The sequence below is a fragment of the Semicossyphus pulcher genome, unplaced genomic scaffold, assembly GCF_022749685.1.
Source record: "Semicossyphus pulcher isolate SPU_LCO1_2020_fin unplaced genomic scaffold, fSemPul1.0.p SCAF_13, whole genome shotgun sequence".
Taxonomy (NCBI): Eukaryota; Metazoa; Chordata; class Actinopteri; order Labriformes; family Labridae; genus Semicossyphus; species Semicossyphus pulcher.
Window position 1 is genome coordinate 5,538,280 of NW_027211637.1, and position 20,850 is coordinate 5,559,129.

A 20,850-nucleotide genomic window follows, 5' to 3' on the forward strand; every position below is an offset into this window, starting at 1 on the left:
TCGCACATATTCAGTTTTGTGTTACTTATACATATATGACCACTAAAATGTATTTGGTATTCCAAGTTTCAACCCAAACAGCCTATCGTCCAACTGTACTGAAAATGATTTGAGCTAGCACACGATCATTGTTTGTCTGTGTACTTTGTTGCTGTGGTTTAGCTCAATGTTTCAAAACTTATAAGGAACTCTTGCACAGTTTGCGCTTTTCAACTAACTGATCAAAAAAGTTTCCACTCATGTCTTATCATTAACTTTTAAAATTAACTTCTGTTCATTCTGTCCAGAAAGCAGCTACAGGAGATCATACAGTGTCTTGTGGGATCCATCCCGAATCACGTACAAATTCGACACCAACAGTTTTTACCTTTCTACAAGTTTAGGATTCAGATAGAAAGATTCTGCTATTATTGTTTACTGTGCAGTATAGTGTAAGAAAAACATACACTAGACTTTTTTAATGATGGTAGTGCCTTGGCCCTTTGCTGAGTAAAACCCAAACATTCTTATGAAACCGTTGTGTCTGTTGTCAAACTGGTCCTGTACACTGTCAGTGCATTCAGCTGTGATTATGCAGTCGTGCTGTTTTTAGACCTGGGTGTTCCTCTTTATCTTTCTGACAGGAAGGCTGATCACAATCTAACAGCACATGTAAACATGCTGAACTTGTAAACTGTGCACCAGTGAGCCAAAAGCAGGCATATAGTCATTCTCAATTCCAGAGAGTTTCAATGTTACTTCAAGCTTATGCATCTTTTGGAGATGACTGAGATGATGCAATGAGCGTATTAGATATGTTGCATGTAAACGACTCCACAGTTAACACTTGCAGAAGACACGTTGCATTAATGCTGCTAATGCTGCAGTAAGCTTTGCTTTCTGTCGGATTTATGGCTGTTGGAGAAGCTGAGGTTTAGATTTCTTCGCACGTGCACTGGACATTTGTAAAATTCAATGCAGAACAAAATGTTACAACAAAAGTTGGACTATTTCTATACTAGAAATATAAATGGAGGTGGTTCTTTGCATATTTTTCATTCGAGTGGACTTATTTGATTTTTCTTCCAGACAATTACAAAATATGGAATTCATTCTGAAAGTTAAAACTGCAGAAAATGTCCAAACATACCCAAATAACTCCCAGACCAGAAGCCGGTCAAGAGTGCACCTGTTGTAATTTGGTAGTGTCTGACAGTCCGAGTGGTGATGATAGCAGTAATATGAGATGTTGAAACTTGGACTCTGTGCTCCCTCCAGCCCATGTAAACCACATGTCCAGCTGCCGATAATCTCTCAGTTCATAGTGAGGAACAGTCAGATCTCTCTGGAACAAGAACAGAAATTCTTCACAGAACTGTTCATTCATGGCAGCGATGTGTTGCTACCTTCCTTCCACAGTTTGTCCTTCAAGTTCACAGTCATGTGACATGTACATCTGGTGTTCATGATAAAGTAACAGTACTGTTGATTCAGTGAACCAGACTGTACTATAGCCGGAATCTAAAAAAGTTATGCTTATGAAATTTGATTAGTTTAAATGTATGATACCTTTAACATGTTTCAACATTATCTTTTCATAAGTTCAAAAATTCTGTCTGGTATTTTTATTTCTACCGGCAAGAACTGACTCACTGCCCATTTCTAACCTGATCTCTTTAACTAGTCGTACCCTAAGAGGAACTTTGACATTTAGGATCACATTCCCTAAAAATAGACGGCTTGTTAAGTGTCTACAAGCTGCACAGCGTCTTAGGATGAACGGAGAAGCAGAATTTGGTTACGCAAGTGAAAGTGGAAAAGTCTGTGCAATGTCAACAAGGATTTTTCTTCCCAAACAAACAATAAAATAACCATTACGTTTAGGCTCAGGGAAAAGGTGTACCTTTCATCACATATTCTGGTGTCTAGTAATGAAGATGGTCTGGTGCTGTTGGAAACACCCATGAGATTTTTGCTTCCCCTTTCCGGACACAAGTGAGATGCATCTCATTGGTGGCAAATACAGGCAAATAAAGCTGAAACGTTTAGTAAGGCTAGTTACAGTATACACACACATATATATATATATATATATACACTCACCGGCCACTTGCTTGTTAATGCAAATATCTTATCAGCCAATCACATGGCAGCAACTCATTGACGTGGCATGGTTGTTGGTGCCAGGCAGGTTGGTCTAAGTATTTCAGAAACTGCTGATCTACTGGGATTCTCAGGCACAGCCATCTCTAGTGTTTACAGAGAATGGTCCGAAAAAGAGAAAATATCCAGTGAGCGGCAGTTCTCTGGGGTCAGAATTTGGCGTAAACAACATGAAAGCATGGATCCATCCTGCCTTGTATCAACGGTTCAGGCTGCTGCTGGTGGTATAATGGTGTAGGGGATATTTTCTTGGCACACTTTGGGCCCCTTAGTACCAAGTGAGCATTGTTTGAATGCCGCAGCCTACCTGAGTATTGTTGCTGTGCATGTCCATCCATTTATGACCACAGTGTACCCATCTTCTGATGGCAACTTCCAGCCGGAGAACGCACCATGTCACAAAGCTCAAATCAACTTAAACTGGTTTCTTGAACATGACGATGAGAACTCAAATGGCCTCCACAGTCACCAGAGCTCACTCCAATAGAGCACCTTTGGGATGTGGTGGAACGGGAGATTCGCATCATGAATGTGCAGTCGACAAATCTGCAGCAACTGCATGATGCTATCATGTCAATATGGAACAAAATCTCTGAGGAATGTTTCCAGCACCTTGTTGAGTCTATGCAAAGAAGACTTAATTAATTAATTATGCTAATTTGATGAATTTCTTTTTGCAGTAACGTTGTTCCCAGTGTAAGAGACTGATAGGCCACACGGGTAATTTAGGGTAGATTATCTGTGAGGACAAAACCTGTCAACAAGGCCTTTGCTTTGTAGCCTTGCTAGCGCCATGGCTCTTGCAAATATTGGCAACACAGGCAATCTATCCAATAACTGTTGGATCCAAACATACTTCAACATCTACTGGGATGATTGGCACAAAAGTTCAAACACCTCCACAAAAGAAGAGTATTTAATGGGTACAATCTGACAATCTCCTGCTATGTGCGTTTGGAAAATGTCAGGAGTTGAATGTTTGGAAATGATCTGGAGCTTGTCCGAGTTCATTAGAGAAAGGGCCTCTAATAACTTAGTTATCACCTTTTGGTGACAGATGATCTAGCTCTATAATGAGGTCAACTCTTTCTCCCATGAGTCACAGCTGTTTTTTGTTTGTGTTTTTAAGCTGGAATAGACACCTTACGGGAGCAAGAGTAAGCACATTTTTGAAACTATCCAATGTCAAAGCCACTCCCACATAACACATGAACTTGGACTGACAGGATCCTGGTCGTGCAGGCCATCGTTGTCCTTCTCAGCTGTATGAAATACCTTTCTCTGTCATTCTTGTACAACGAGCTTGCTAGCTTTAGCTAATGGAAAACCCTCTTAACATGAGCATGTTAGCAAATCATTGTGAGCATGTTAGCATACTAATGTTAGCATTAAGTTGAAGTTGAAGTTTAAGTTCATTGAGTTCAAGTTTAAGTTTAAGTTCCTAAGTACAGCTTCACAGAGCCATTAACATGATGGGAACTCAACTCAACTCAATAGATGGTCTGTGAGGGGGAGGTAGCAAAATTAAGCAAAGGGTGTTTTGTTTGTTACATCAGTATACCACCTCTTGGAAACATTTGTGAAGGCTGCTAATTTCCAATGTCAGGTGCGAAGATCACATGTCCAATAGGGATTAGGGATTTTCACGCTTTCAAACCAACCAAAGGCCCCAATGCATGAGAATCCCCTCCACTTGTGTTACGGTTTTACTTTCAAGAATCAACTGTTATCAATTTCAAAACTCCATTTCCATTCCACTTTCCATTTTCAGCCAACAGCAACAATTACAGTTTTGGCACCTGTTGCATTTGCATTGTAAATAACACATGCACCCACCTAAAATCCCACCAGCCATGTGCATAGCAACTTGTGCAGCTATCAGGGCGTTACATAATACGAGCTCCCTTACCCACACATACCCGTCTCTTTGTCTACACGCTGTGCCTGTCAGTGTGCACATACACAACTTAAAATAGAGTTGGACACATATGAGTTGCCCGTTACGTCCAGGCGTGTCCCGTGTGGGCACAGCCGGTTCTGGTTACACTTGAGGCAGAGGGAGCTTAATATTGCACAGACTCAAGCTCAGGGCTCCACACTTCCCTGCTACAGTGGGTCCAGCGGCTGACCAGCCTTTACTCGTCCACAGGGAGCGTTTCACTGGAACAGCGTCACCATGCCTAAAGTCATTGTGCCAGGTGAGTATGGGCAGAACGATCCTGGGTTTGAACCTACAATTTGGACCACAGAAACAGGATGTGAACAACCTTTTTAAAGGGTTATTTTACATTGACACATAGCTGAAGAGTTGAATAGTGGAAAGCTTTCACCATTCAATTCAGTTTTTATTCATTCCCTTTGAATATTTCAGCCATCACATGAAAAGAACTGTACCTTTTTTTGCCAGAATGATACCCTCATTTCTGCTCGTTGAGATGGATGAAAAGAAAAGAAGTTAGATATCCAAAAACTTGTTTGTATGAACATGTATTTTACAGTGGTCACACCACTTCCTGCATATAATATCAACAACTGTTGAGGTAATAAATTCTCTGTTTGCCAGTGCAACATACCTTGGGCACTCAAATGTGTGGCACTGACAGCTTCAGTGACAGGTTCATTGAGGTTGAAATGCATATAGTTCCAATACAAAGTCCATCCCGACAAATATATAGTCATCATAAGGTGTTATCTTTTTTAAATACAAACGTATCTATCTCAACTTTTACTTTGTGATTGTTGCACGGACAAAATAGCTTTTCATAGGACACTTCAACAGCATTAAAAGATCTTTCTTGAGCTCAATTATTAGCATTCAATTTCATATCCTAAAACTCTAGAAGAGCTGTGCATCTACTTGCGTTGGTGAAAAATTGAGTGAGGGAGCAAGTACTGACTTCGAAAATGTCCAGAGTGGATGTTTGATAGATGAGATTTGTCAGCAGATTCTCGGAGGTCAAGTGCAATGAGGTCAGGCAGCAGCTTTTGCACACTTTGTACTGAAGGTATTAGCTTTCTTCATGTTCCTTGTTGCAGTACATCCCCAGTATTACTACTGCTTAAATGCTGTTGTAAGGTTACTAATTATACCTTTACAGACACTAGACAACTGGCAAGCATGAAGTCATATTATGCCGTGAGTTTTCAAAGGGTGAAAAATAGAAGTGCAATGATTTAAACAGCTGCTGGTTGGAGAGCTTCATTATGCAAGTAATAGGGTGAAGTTGTTGTAATGATTTAGTAGGCACTGGTGGAGAGTGTGTTTAACACTGTTTGCACCCGTTGCGACATTTTGATATGACTGAAGAGATTTGACACCTGTGTTGTCCAGGAGCTCCGTGCAAGCAGGTTTTATGAGCTGCTGGAGCGGACAGCTGATGACGAGTCTTGACTATGACGACCTACCCCAAATTCAAAAAACTACATTTCCCACCTAGTTGTAGTAGAATTTAGCCGTTGGTTAAGTAACAACCTTAAAATTTTCAAGAAACATCTTCTGGACACTCCAAAGTTAATCTGCAGAACTAGCTTTTAATATTTTATAGTCCCTAAAATAAGCAAAGTGTTCGCCTACTAATGGACAGTTTATGTGTATCTCATTTCTTCCTTGCAATTGCTGCTTTGACACATAACCACACTTGTTCTGTTTCCCTCTAACCCGGACGTCCCACCCTGACTGGGTCTTTTTACTAAAACAGCAGAGGGAGGAAGTAAGTATAGAGCAGAGACTCTACGTAGGCAGCTTGGAGAAGATGTGAAGCATATCAAAAGCATGGTTGACTGTCACATCGTCAAATATTCTTTATTTAAAGTGCATTTGAATACAACCTAGAAACATAGATCCTGGTTAAAGAATGACTCTTCCATACGAAATGATAAATAATGGAATACCGTGTAAATGTACACCATTTATTAATCTACTGTTTACTTTCAGTGCAGTTTCTCTGGTTTATTTCTATGTATTTGTATCAGGTGATTCACAAACATGACAAGATTTGTCAAAACTGAACCGACAGTGAACAGTTACATTAATAAATGTCATTTCACAGGTAGATACAGACTCCTCAACCATGGGAATGCTTATCTATTCGCAAAGAAGTAGACAAAGAAGACTTGTTTGAACCATCAAAGGAAACAGGAAATGCATCTTCCCAGCCATCACATCAAGCTGGGCCCTAATGGGTTGTACCTGGGCTGATATTTTGGCCTGGTACCTAACTGACACCTAGCCATTATTGTCCTATATTTCCATGGAGGCCCCACATGGGTTAGACCAGATGGGTTGATGGACAGCATTTGATTGCCTCCATACAGGCCCGATGTGAATGTACTCCACTTGGGCACCATCCAATACCAATGTTTGCTGTCTAAATGGTGCACCCATTACTAAGTTTTCCTTATGGGCCCTAATATCAAACCACTTAAGAGCCCACTTGAGCCCAGTTTAACTCAGGTTAGGCCCATTTGAGCCACATTTGGACGTGTTGGCTGGATGCACATGCATGGAGATGTTAGTGGTGCAGCGATGAAATCACATCACCACATTATCCTCCAGATTCAAAATCTTGTAAAACTGAGGCCACAAAATCATCTCTGCATGTGTCATTAAGATGCTATTACCAATTCTTTGTCCAGTGGATGTGTCCTGATCTCTCGATCTCACTGTAAATTTCATTTAACACATGTACCTCACATGTGTTATCCCCGTGCCTCATCCTCACACTGAATGTAACGTAATCCATCTTATCCATTTACCATGAAGTGTATGAAGTGATCCGTTATCTAATTTCTCCATTGCTCATATCATCAGCATCTTCTATTACATGTATACTTCATCTCTATGCTTTACTGTTAATGATTTATCAATATTGGAACTGCCTTTGTTCCTAAAATGTTATGTATTCATAAGTACGTTGGTGCAAATGGTGCACTTATTTACTGTAAAATATAGCAAATGTTTGTATGTTGTCGTCATGTATAACACCTCTCTAACTGATGCTTTTCTAACACTTTTCTTTTTTGGCTTTTATTCCGGATGGTGCTTTTTTCTTGCTGGGCATAATCAGGTCAAGAGAGTAAGTATGGAGGGTAAAAAGTAGAACCGTTGGTCTTCATGCGGAAGTTCTTGTCTTAGAGTAGAAAGCATCGACTCTTGGCTAGTAGATGCATGTACAAAAGCATTGTATGATGTAGAGAGTAGCTATCTCTGTTGTAGACATTGTCTCTGTAAGAAACTTGGACGCCTGTTGAGGTTACGTTGTACGTAACTTGGTTCATAACTCCAGTCACTTTGGGTCTTGACCCTGTTTTTCTGTCATTCCTTTCAACATATTCTGATCAAAATAATTGGCTTGCAAGTTGAAAATAATAGAAAAATTAAAAATAACCAGAGAAAGATGATGAGAAACCCGGGTCTGGAGTTAAAAACATACATTAAATGAAGGCTTTACCGTCTTGTTTTCATATAAGTCAATCCAACTGTGTGTGTCTATTTACCTCTTCACTGTAGTTTGTCCGTATGCATGGGACTTTATGTTTGCAGACCAAACTGGGGGTCAGAGTTACAGACATGTAGTGACTGCGCCAGTCTTTGGTCATATATACAACGCATGTGCAGGAGTCTGTAAACACCAGGTTAGGTAAGGTGTGTGCCTCCTTACGTCACAGAAGTAGGATGTCTTGAGCACCATAAATTCAAAGTTTAAATTCATAATAATGCAGCATAGATGAGCAGAAAAAGTTCTGTTTGTAACTGCCTCATAGCTGTTATGAACCAATGATTCTCTGGGCCTCACAGAGACCGATGACAGGATGAGGGCCTTCGCGGAGAAAGTCTTTGCGTCTGAGACCAAAGACGAGAACATTCGCGATGAGATCTCTATGTTTGATGTGGCTGAGGACTGCCCCATCCTCCACAATGAGATGGCCCACCATCTGCAATTTGAGGATGACGCTGAGAAACGGTGAGACAGGAGATTATGTATCGTCAGTAAGAAAGTCAGACATTATAGGCTTTATATTTAGACTGTTTAGACCATCTAAAGACCGGCCTAGAAGAAAAAACTATCCACTCTGTTGACCCAACTCAGCACAACAAAAAACTCCTTTATCGGCTAACATATGTTTCATGGTTTACCTGTTAGACACATTGAGCAGTGTTTCCATAATTGCCTGCTGTCTGCCAGACATGAAAACAATTCCAGCTGACTACTTTCAGAGTATTTTAAGTCACATCACTGTCATTTTTAACTATATGATTTCACCAGATAAAGAATTTCACTAAGAAACTAGCTGAGCTAGTTAGCAGCTCAGCTAGCAGACCCTTTAGCCCCGCCACAGGGCATTAAAGGGACACCATGATTGTAGTTGACACAGCTTTATTCATCCTTGTTGCCGTCACCTCTACAGAAAATTTGGCTCAGGGTAAAACACCTCAGGAAGCAAAAAACATTAAATAAATTTAGACCTAAATACAAGCTTTGCACCTAGAAACAAGCTAGCAGCAGCCCTTCCTGAAGTTCTTTAACATGTTTTGGCTTTAATTGGTTTCGCAGTTTTAATTTCTGTATCAGTTTGTTTTGGAGAGGAAGAGACCTTGTCAACAATGAACTGTGTACAAAGACACAGCTGAAAGTGCAGTTATTCGACAGATAAAATGCCAGTCAGCTCAGGCAGCCTGAGTCTTAGCTCTTCAGGGCGATTTTATTTGGCTTTAGCATCAACATTTTGGAAGTTCTGACAGTGCATCGAAGCTAACCACTCAATGTATCTTCACCTCTCTTCATCCACAGCAAGAGGCACCAGCGCTGCCGCACCATGGCTGTGCCCGTGGCTGCTGCTAATAAAACCACTGCCCCTGTAGTGTCAGTGGAAGTGGACACACCCACCTACCTGGAAGTGCCCGACTTCCAGAGGGTGGCCATCATCGGAGACTACGCCTCCGGGGTACTGTTCCTTTTCATCCCATTCAAATTCTCTGGTCAAGTTGTAGTGTTTGAGTGTTTGGCTCAAATATTTACAGAGAAAACCGCAATTCTTTGATCATGAACCATGTAGAGGCTAAAAAAGCCATAATGCTAACACTTTTGCTCATGAGGATGGTGGTGATACAGTACTACACTGTCAAACATTGTAAGCTAGTTCAACTTAGCTTTATACATTTTTGTCTGAACAAACTTGAGTGTTTTTTTCTATCTGCTCATAATGCTCTCTGAACTTAAAGTAATAATCTCGAAGATTTTCATTTAAATAAATGTCTGTTAAGTCACTATCCATCGAGGTAACACAATGGTGATTGAGCCTATGGCCCACTGATGAAAGCCTTTGCATTTGCAGTATTACAGACTGGGTGTCTGTGGCGACTTTCATGGAAAAAATCACAAGCGGTGCCCAGTTAGTGACGCGTTTTCCATCAGCCAGCAGTGGTTGGTCTGCCAGAGAGGGTAGGCGGAGCTAAGCGGCTGCTTTTCCGCTCTCTGCAAGTGTTGCGAGTAAACAGTAATCTACCATGGCTGAACAAACAAAGAAAAGATGGATGACTACAGATACAACTTCAAAAATAAGGGAAAATCCAAAGAAAAAGAAACAAATTGGACGCTCAGATGAAGGCAAACAGTCTAAAAAGGAAAGCAACTGTCAGCGAGGAAAATCAAGAGTTACAACCGGAGCCAACCGTGGACGTCACACATGCAACACTGTCTGGATATCTGGGAAGTGTGCTCCCGCAATTACCTTGTATCGCCAGAGGTGCCGCCAAAGAGAACAAAAACTGAGATCTTCGAGATTATATCTTTAAAGAAATAACTCTGTTGGATTTTGTTAAATTGCTTACTTTCCCTCAGCATGGAAAGCTGTTGTTCTTATTATCTTTTATAGCAACAAAGTTCCATCATGTACCTTTTGTTCAAACTTAAAAATTGACTTTCTTGAGAATTAGCTGACATGCTAGCAGTTTTCTTAACACACAGAAATATGCAGAGCCAATTTCTTCAATCAGAAATAAACAACATTATTTTGAAATATGTTTATAAGCTTATTAGCGCATTGGGAGTCAGCTAGCCGTGTTTCTTTCTAAATATATCTTAATCAATGGCTTCTAACTAATATACACATTATGTTTCTATATCTTTATCATCCAGCCTGTCACTGATTTACAGTACGTTGTTTTTCAGTGCCGCAGCAGTTCAAGTTTCCACCTCTGTGTTACAGCATGTCACAGAGAAGTCCTGAACTAGACCAGGATGCAGGAGCTGTTGAATTTGAATTTTACTGACACCATGTGTCTGTGGGTCACTGCCCTCAGCCTCCCTCCCGCTAACAGATTCCCATGAATGGAGCTCATCTGAGAGGAGGCGGAGGTTTAGGTTTCATGACCGCAGATTTGACATTTAGAGGCAGAGAAACACTTTGGAGGAGCTGATTGTTGTTGTAGGTATATTCATTTTGTATAATGGCAGCGTATGTGATGAAGCATAGCAGCAAACAAAATATATATAGAAAATGGATAAAAGGGAGGGTATTTTGAACAAAAAGTACACATTTAAGCAAGTTTTTAACAATTCAGAACTCTTTAATGTTCAATCAAACAAACATAAATATACCTTTTAAATAAGTTATAAAATTTTGTAGTAAATCCTTTTTTTGATTGCATGATTAGAGAAGCTGGCAGTTGATCTAATTATTTAAATTAACAGTAAATTTCAACTTGTATTTGTGATTTAACACTTTTTGCAAAGGTAACTGTAAAATCTCTTACATCTGCTATTCAGGTGACCATGGACGACTTTGAGCTGTCCTGTAAGGGTCTGTACCGTGCCCTGACAATCAGGGAGAAGTACATGAGGCTCGCCTTCCAACGCTTCCCACGCACGGCCTCCCAGTACCTGCGTGACATCGAGGGAGAGACCTTCAAAACCGAAGATCAGGTGCAGCCAGGTGAGGAGAAAATGGATGATAAGATTTTCACAAGTGCACTTATACAAGATGTTTTTTCCCCCCACTGGGTGTCCCAAATGTCTAATCTGAATGTGACATCCACCCGTCAGTCTTCACATCTCCTCCAAGCAACGGGGGAGATCCCTTCGATACCAAGGACCTGCCAAAGAATCTGGGATATGTGGCTCGCATGAAGGACGGTCTCATCTACGTGTACAACGACGCTGCAGCTGCAGACAAACACCAGGCCAAGGACCTGCCCTGCCCCGACTACGACACCTTCATCGATGACATGAACTTCCTCATCGCTCTCATTGCCCAGGGCCCCACGTGAGTCCTGTGAAGTGTGTTGATTATAGTGTTGTGACGTTCGCAAACAATCTGATTCTTTTGAAGTCGTAGGTGAGAGCCGTTCTTTTTATAGTTGTGCCCAATTTCACTGCCAACCTGAGATCAACTCCCCTTTATGCCAATTATTTTTAAGAATTACCACAATTTTCCGAGCATTTGATTTGACAGAAACATGTTTTATACACACATAATGAGAGCACTAAGTGTATTTGACAGCTGTAAATGAGTCACGTCACAGTGCAGCTAATGTGTTGATATGCTCCTCTTGTCTCCTGTTCAGTAAGACTTACTCTCATCGTCGTCTGAAGTTCCTCATGTCCAAGTTCAACGTGCACGAGATGCTGAATGAGATGGAGGAGATGAAGGAGCTGAAGTTGAACCCCCACAGGGACTTCTACAACTGCAGGAAGGTAGCTATAAAAAGAAGTTAACATGGACACCTCCATAAATTGTAATTTTAAACATAAAAGCTCTAAACTAAACCTTTACATTTTGCCATTTTAATGTTTAATTTGAAGGGACAAAGATGAGAGGAAGTTGTAAAATAAAGTACAAATTTTGCATTCTTCGCATTCTTCTTTATTCTGATTTTTAATGGAGGACATTTATATCTCTAAAATGTTGGTAAAATCATCCTCATATGTAAATAATGGTGACATTCTATTTAAATTTTATACATTTAATTTCCTTCTTAGTTTTCTGTCGTTTCTCTCACGCACAGCTGCACCTTGTGTGTGTCTTTAGCTCCCCCTTGTGACCAAGCTGAGTTCTTACACACTTAAACTCAAAATCTCACCCTTCATCTCTCTGCCGTTCTCAGGTGGACACCCACATCCACGCAGCCGCCTGCATGAACCAGAAGCACTTGCTGCGTTTCATCAAGAAGTCTTACCGTGTGGACGCTGACCGCGTCGTGCACAAGCTGCAGGGCAAAGAGGTCACCATGAAGGAGCTCTTCCAGTCCCTCAACCTGCACCCTTATGACCTCACTGTGGACTCCCTGGATGTGCACGCTGTATGTTTAACCCCTTTTGTGGGATAGATGTGGCTTTTAATGTGAACAAACAGAATAATAAGAATGTGTGCTACAAATAGATTTTACCATGTAAAAGGATACATTAGATTTTGCTGTTCTCTGACAGTCTTAGAATCATCTGTTTTGTTATTTTAGTAACTCCTGAGAATAAATTTCAGATATCAGAAAGTAGCAGTGACAATATTCAATGTTTTTATATTATTATATATCACTGTTTACCTCAAAGGGCCAGTTCAGGATTCTGTACCGCTCTGTGCATTGCCTGCAGCGATCAATGTCCTTGACTGGAAAACGGTAGTATTTCACTCCAGCGTCTCTTGCTGGGCCGTTCCTTTCAGAGGGAGCGGCACAACGCATGCTGGGTGTTGTAGGAATGTAAAATGGGCGAAACCATGAGCTGTTTGTACAACTTTCTCCACAGCTATGGCGCCAATTTCAAAAATATCTTCTATCGATTACAGAGAACACCAGCTTTGACTGACAGAATTTTTTTTTCCAGGGGCGAACTGCTCCTTTAATTGAATACATTTATCAGGTTGTATTCATATTGGAGAAAGAAAGGATTAATTCATTATTACAAAAATGCGTCAAAAACGTTTCCTTATTCTGATTATTTTTCTCATCTCTTTTTTGATTAATATAGATGTAAGAAAACATCAGTTTAATAAAAATAGAACACGAAATCAAATGTAAAAAATAAGTGAAAAGCTGCAGTTTGCAGGAATGCGTGTACAATTAAACAGTTTATGGAATATATATGGAATATGTCAGCTGCACTGAGATCTTTATGATTAAAGTAAATTAGACTACTGTGATTTAAGTAATGATCCAAAAGTTATTTTTGTAAAAGAAAGAAGTCCTTTCTGAATCTCTTTTTTGTCTCTTTGATTCTCTCTGAAGGGAAGACAAACCTTCCAGCGTTTTGATAAGTTCAACGCCAAGTACAACCCAGTGGGAGCCAGCGAGCTGCGTGACCTGTACATGAAGACAGAGAACCACATCAATGGAGAGTACTTTGCCACCATCATCAAGGTCAGTTTCCAGATCAAAAACATCACTGAGAAACAATGCTGGAAAAATATGTTTGGATAATGAAATGAACAAAGTTTACTAAAATCAAATGGCGACCAGTTGTTACAGCCAACTTAAAAGATGCTATACTTCTTTCTGTTGAAAACTTCATGTGATCTGAGTCTGACCTCTGACCTTTGTGTACACCAGGAAGTAGCCAATGACCTGGAGGATGCCAAGTACCAGTATGCTGAGCCCCGTCTGTCCATCTACGGCTGCAACCCCAGCGAGTGGCACAAGCTCTCCGGCTGGTTCGTCAAGCACAGAGTCTACTCCCCAAACCTCAAATGGATGATTCAAGTGCCCAGGATCTAGTACGTTTTTATTCTGTCTTCCATGCTGTTTGACCGTGCTGATACAGATAGAGAAATATTCATCCTGTTGTGGATAAATCCCAGATATTATTTTCCGTTTAATTCACCAGTTCGCTTAAAAAAGGTTTAAAGGGTTTGGAAACTTACTCGTATTTGATTTGTTTCGTCCCCCTTCTATCTCAGCGACATCTTCAGAGGCAGGAACTTCGTGCCCCACTTTGGCAAGATGTTGGAGAACATTTTCCTCCCTGTGTTCGAGGCCACCATCGACCCCCAGTCCAACCCAGACCTCAGCATCTTCCTCAGTCATGTGAGTCTGAAACAGTCATGGGTAAAAGGCATGATCTTAACAGCTTAGACGAAAGATAGCCAAATATTATCTTGGTACATTACCAGGCCATAGATTTGCGACCTAATGAAAATGACTGAAGTGGGATGGTGTAATGAGTCTTCTGTATTCTATAAAAAAGGAAAAACCTCACAAGTACCACCAATAAACATAACTTGCGCATAAAATGTGATCAGCTGACAGGTCTGTGATGATTCTGCACCTAGATACTTCATCCCCGCAATATAGGCCAAAATTTGCCTCCATGGCTCACAAGAAAAATGTCATATAATAAAGATTTTTGATATTTTTTTGATGATTCTAAATCTGAAATAAAATGAAAATGGGTAGGAAAATATCCTCTCTTTAACATAAGTATAACATGACAATACTTTGCCCCCTTTTGGACCCTTTGACTGTTTATAGGAAGTGGATGTTTACAGTCACCCATTGGTTTGAGAACTACTGCTTTAAAGCCATTTCTGCCGCCACATTCTTGGATTGCTTCGGCCAGAGGTGACCATATGGACGAGAGGGTTTAGAGGTATTGCAACTTGTCAATCACAGGTAGTCACAGACTTAAGTACACGCTGCTTTATTGTCAATTTTACTGTAAATTGTATTTTTTTTTTAAACTTGAAACTACTGATTGAGATCTAGTGAACTAGTGATAAACTAAATAAAGTGATCATTTCAAAGATTTTCATTTCAATAAATGTCTGTTAAGTCACTATCTATTCGTGGAAAAAAATCACAAGCAGCGCCCAGTTAGTGACATGTTTTCCATCACCCAGCAGTGGTTGGAAAGGTGGATGACTACAGATACAACTTCAACAATAAGTGAAAATCCAAAGAAAAAGGAACAAATTGGACGCTCAGATGAAGGCAAACAGTCTAAAAAGGAAAGCGACCGTCAGCCAGGAAAATCAAGAGTTACAACCGGAGCCAACCGTGGACGTCACACATGCAGCACTGTCTGGATATCTGGGAAGTGTGCTCCCGCAATTACCTTTTAACACCATCAGTGCCGCCAAAGAGAACTTTAAATACACTTAACAACTCAAAATGTTTACTGAGCTTAGTGGGGTAATGTTCAGGTAGGCTGCATAACAATCAGTTTGACTTGCAACCAGTGGAGTCGTTACCTGCTGGCCATTAAAAAAAAGTTTTATGGTACTTCTCATTGGCTTCACTTGTAACACCAAGAAGATACGCCCACCTCCTATGTGAATTTTATGTTCTGACCCCACATTCCTCCCTGGATAGCCCCTTAAGGATCTACTGAAGGGATAACTGACATAACATCCACCCAGGGATACTTAAAATCCCCAGGGATCCTTCTGCTCTCTGTATAATTAACCGTTTCCCTCCTGGTATGTAGGTGACAGGTTTCGACAGTGTGGATGATGAGTCCAAGCACAGTGGTCACATGTTCTGCACCAAGAGCCCCAAACCAGAGGAGTGGGACATTGTGAAGAACCCCTCCTACACCTACTACATTTATTACATGTATGCCAACATCGCTGTGCTCAACCAGCTCCGCAGGTCAGTGACTTTCTCTCTTTACACACAGTTTTCTCTAATAGTGCAAGAATATATGTTTAGATTCCTGCTAGTTTACATTTGCATCTGCCCCATCATTTCTTTATGTGGCATCTTCTTTGTAAATACTCCCAGTGAGAGCATATTTGACAATAACAGTCCTTTTTAAAACATGTGTCCTGTCTATAGTGTAACACTTGTTTGTCTTCTGCTTTCCAGACAGAGGGGCATGAACACATTCACCTTCAGGCCTCACTGCGGTGAAGCCGGAGCAATCACCCATCTTCTGGCCGCCTTCATGACCGCTGACAACATCTCTCACGGCCTCAACCTTAAGAAGGTCAGTCCTCTCTTTGATTAACTGTTAATGAACACGTTCATTCAGAAGCACTCATACATACATTTATTGAAACATGATCCATCACCATTTCTAGGCGTCTTGGAAAAGAACCTTGAGGTGTATATTTTAAGCATAATATGACAATGACATATATGCAGCCTGTCATTAGAGTAAAGATTAAAATGCATGCCCATGCCAGTATAAAATCAATAATCCAACAACTCCAGGGGCAGATGAATATCATAGAGGTTGCAGAGCAGATAAGACATCAAATTATATCTTTGCTGATGGCTATGAAGTGAAAGCTACAAGATTAATTGCATCCAAGATGTATTTTGGCCTACAAGGCTCAACAGTCTATAATGTGGCATTGATAACAATTTATTAGACAGCTGGGGGGCTGCACAGTGGTGCAGTGGTTGGAAGGCACAGCTAGAAGGCTCTTGGTTCGAACGTACGAATGGGCCTTTCTGTGTGGAGTTTGCATGTTCTCCCCGTGCATGCGTGGGTTCCCTCCGGGTACTCCGGCTTCCTCCCATAGTCCAAACACATGCTCGTTAGGTTCAATGGTGATTCTAAATAGGCCGTAGGTGTGTATGTGAGCGTGAAAAGTTGTCTGTCTCCATGTGTCGGCCCTGTGATTGACTGGCCATCAGTCAAGGGTGTAACCCCGCCTCTCGCCCAGTGACAGCTGGGATAGGCTCCAGCCCCCCGCAACCCTGAACAGGATAAGCGGAATAGATAATGGATGGATGGATAGACAGCTGGTTTTCTTGTATTCTTACAAGTATTTAAATGCATCAGACAGGTAAAATATGCTCCGTTATTATCCCACCTGCTGTAGATTTGGGAGCCTCACAGGAAATCCATTGCAGTGATAAACAACAGTTTCTTGCATTCAAAGCCAAGATAATAAACTATTTTCTGTGATTTACACAAGTGACGGGACTTTTTAACCAGACATTTTCTCAGTGAGTTTCACATTTGGGACCATTTTATTTATTCCAGTTTATTTGATTTACATAAAAGCCTTATCGGGGGAGTTTTAGAAGGATTCTCAATAGAGGAAATTTGGATCGGTGATCAGGAGATCACACTGTGGCGTCATTTGAGTTCTACTGCTCTAGGTTTATTCAAGTACATTTTTTGTATTGTTTAAAACATCTTCCTCCACATCCTCTTTAATCTCCACAAACTGTTCTGTCTTCCATTTATATCCCAGCACCCAAATAAGAGATAATACGACAGCCCTGCTTCACCATATTGGAGACACTAAACGAACAAAGGCATTTTCTTCTTGATAACATCTCTTATCTGAAAGTACAGAAAGATGTCCTTTCCAGATCCTGTTTTTCATTATCTGATAAAATGCAAAAAGGAGTCCATTTTCAAAGAGGTCCCAGAGGATAGAAATCTCTTTTTAGACCCAGTGTTTGAAACGTGGATCTAAGAGGCTCGGTACAAAAAAATCAGGGGTATTAATGATAAGAGTAAGATTGGTTATAATCCTGGATGTGTTTGTTGACACATCGTACTGCTCTCTGGGCCTTCACTGTGATATTTAAGGGGGGTTATTGCAACAATTTCAAGTGCAAGCTTTTTACTGCTCTTTATCAAAAAATAAAAGTCTATAAATACATGAAAAGGTCAGACAGAAAAATGCTGCCATATGTTAACTTAACCTGATTTTATTAACTGATTATATCTATCTATCAATCCTCCACCACCAGAGTCCCGTGCTGCAGTACCTGTACTTCATGGCCCAGATCCCCATCGCCATGTCCCCTCTCAGCAACAACAGCCTGTTCCTGGAATACGCCAAGAACCCCCTGTTGGAGTTCCACAAGAAAGGCCTGATGGTCTCTCTGTCCACCGACGACCCCATGCAGTTCCACTACACCAAGGTCTGAGCACACTGACAGAGGGCCTTTGATGAAAATGTACACAATGCTGGGCTGTGTAGGAGTATCGTACAATGCATTTTGGTATTCTTTGCAAGTCTTTGTATTCATATAGTACAGGAAAACGCATTAACAGCACACCCCAATGGAAACGTAGGATAAAATGCATTGAATGGACATGTATTGTTAACAGGAAAAGGGCTTTATGTCTTATTTAGAGCATGCAATGCATTTTCCCAAAATGTATAGTGGCTTTCTGTGCTGTAGGTCTCTTTTGAGTTTCCAGTAACTTTAAGAAGTGGTGATCAAAATGTGTAAATCTGAAACTTTGTGTCCACAGGAACCCCTGATGGAAGAGTACGCCATCGCAGCGCAGGTGTTCAAGCTCAGTACCTGCGACATGTGTGAGATCTCCAGGAACAGTGTGCTGCAGAGCGCCCTGTCTCATGAGGTAAAACACAGACCAAAAGGAAAGCTTTAAATGTGGTGATTTTTCGGGCTTTTTAACACATCTGATAAATATTCTGTCAGATTTTTCTATCTCTTTAATTGGTAACATTTCTGGTGCAAAAACAGTAATAGTAGTGGTGTTTCTGCACTTAATGCTTCTAGCCAAATAGACACACGTGCAGACTGCTATTATAAATATATAACAAACATGCTTGTGGTTTTCTTCTGTGTTCTAGGAGAAGGCTCACTTCCTGGGCAACGACTACCTGAAGGAGGGTCCTGAAGGCAATGACATCCGCAAGACCAACGTGGCCCAGATCCGTATGGCATACCGCTTTGAGACCCTCTGTTATGAGCTTAACCTCATCAAGGAGGGCCTGAAGCCTGAGTAAAAAGACTACAAATCTGACTCAAAGCTGATCTCCTTTGTGATGTAGAACAGTTTCTACATTTGTTTTTCAAAGTAACTCTTAAAAAAAGTGAATCTTAAAGAAAGTGACATTAAACGCTGATGTCTTCTTTGAAGGAAGAAACTGTGTGATACTTGTCTTTACTGAATATTATCTGCAGTATCATGTATACCTGTGGATAAACATCGTGTGTAAGAATGAAAGGAAATAAAATCTGAAATAACAAGAGTCTTTGCCTGGTACTTTCCCTATTGATAATTTAATGAGTATAACATTGCAGCACTATTTATTGATCTGAAGGATCTTGTCTAGTTGCCTTCAGATGTTCCCAATTAGCTCCTGATACAGCGCATTTTTTCTAGTGGCTGTTGACCCTTTAGAGCTTTAACTGCATACACAGTGGGGATGCATAATAATAGATTTTTTGCAGATACTGATATATGCCCATGCATATTTTTACTACCTAGTTGCAGAGATCATCAAGTCACTCCTGTTATGGATTAACATATAGTTACATCTACTACTATTTTAATGGCACGGGCAGATGCAGATATGACAAAAGATAGTTTTCAAAATGTGAATATAAATTTGGGAAAATAAGAAGAACACTGAATGTGCATCAGTCATTAAATTTGATAGTTATTACTCTAGATTGTCGCATAATGCGTCTCTGTTTCCAGGGGTTATTTAAAAAAAAAAAAAGTCTCTGTAGTGCCATTTCCCATGAAACTGAACCGCAAAACTGAAATGGGCAACTTAATATAATTATTAGCTGGAATGAGTTCACAGTTGTATCATGGATAATCAAGATCAAGTCTGAAGAGTCTAAAGAGCATTATTATATCAAGGTAGTTTAAGGATATGCTCCCTTCAGTCAATAGTGATATCTGATATAACTGAATAAATACAGTATGTAGAATATGCTGTACATCTGCAAAATAGACACATTTTACTCTTAAACTTTTCTCAACGGTTTCTCAACTGTTTCATTGCTTTCCGTCACTTTCCTGTACCAAAACATCACATCTCGATCACTTTATAAATTAAAGTAAGAGTCCCAGTCGTAAGTCATATTTTATTGGCTCTTCGGGTCGCGCAGGTGCAGCTCATAACACAGTGTCGATATTTCCCAGGACACTTGAAGACAACAGTATTTATTCATCGATGACAGCTGCAGGAGTGGATGTGATGACGTCTTCCCTCTTGGATCGGGAGGATTGAACCAAACTTTCTCACAGTCACAGCTGCGTCAAGCTCCATAGATACAAACAGAGTGAAACCGGAAGCCAAACGACTTGCCTAGAAAATAAGCTTAGCTTAGTTATAATGCAGATATACAGTATGTCATGCGTCTATGATTAATTGAGAGTGTGCCTCTGAAAAATGAAATAGACATTTATTTTTTTTGAAAAGTAGGTATCCTATCCTACCATATTGAACAGCACTGTTGTACTGTTGACAATTTGAGTACAAATTTGAAGAACGCCTACTTTTACTTCACCTAATTCATTTTTCAGCCACTTTCAACTCAGACTTAATTCCAAATATATATACTAAAATATTCTAGCCTACTTATTACATTACTTTATTGAAACATGCCATAAATGTATAATCTTAACAATAAATCAGTATATTGGCAGAGAATAAACTATACTATTAACTACTGCTATTTTAATTTTTTTTTTCAGTGGTTGTGTACATTAAAAATGACATAGTTTAAGCTTCTGTAATGTGGTTATTTTCTGCAATATCTTTTTAATTTATATTTATTTTTAATAACTTTAGGCGTTTTGAGTTTGATTGGACAAAATAACTACCAACTAAAACAGTACAGTGAGAGGGGACTATTACCATGCTAACTTATACTCTTACACCATTCTGGTGTAAGAGTATAAGTTACCTAAGTCCTGCTATCCTGCCCTCTTTACCTGTGATGTTTGATTAATGTTAATGTATACTTTATAGCCTTCCTACTTTGTTTATATTTCTCAGCAATATTATCTTATTGTTATAGTTTGCAATGTTTTTATT

At 40.2% G+C, this 20,850-nt stretch overlaps 1 protein-coding gene across 1 annotated transcript; it reads left to right on the forward strand.

The window, feature by feature from the left end:
* The first annotated feature begins 4,250 nt into the window (after positions 1 to 4,250).
* Positions 4,251 to 19,027, forward strand: ampd1 (adenosine monophosphate deaminase 1 (isoform M)). The gene is made up of 15 exons (XM_069659780.1): positions 4,251 to 4,340; positions 7,940 to 8,105; positions 8,934 to 9,087; positions 10,911 to 11,076; positions 11,187 to 11,406; positions 11,708 to 11,837; positions 12,248 to 12,442; positions 13,364 to 13,495; positions 13,685 to 13,848; positions 14,032 to 14,158; positions 15,558 to 15,721; positions 15,938 to 16,058; positions 17,789 to 17,962; positions 18,300 to 18,410; positions 18,646 to 19,027. The coding sequence occupies exons 1-15, from the start codon at positions 4,319 to 4,321 to the stop codon at positions 18,799 to 18,801; spliced, it is 2,202 nt and encodes a 733-aa protein (XP_069515881.1). The 5' UTR covers positions 4,251 to 4,318; the 3' UTR covers positions 18,802 to 19,027.
* Positions 19,028 to 20,850: the final 1,823 nt, after the last annotated feature.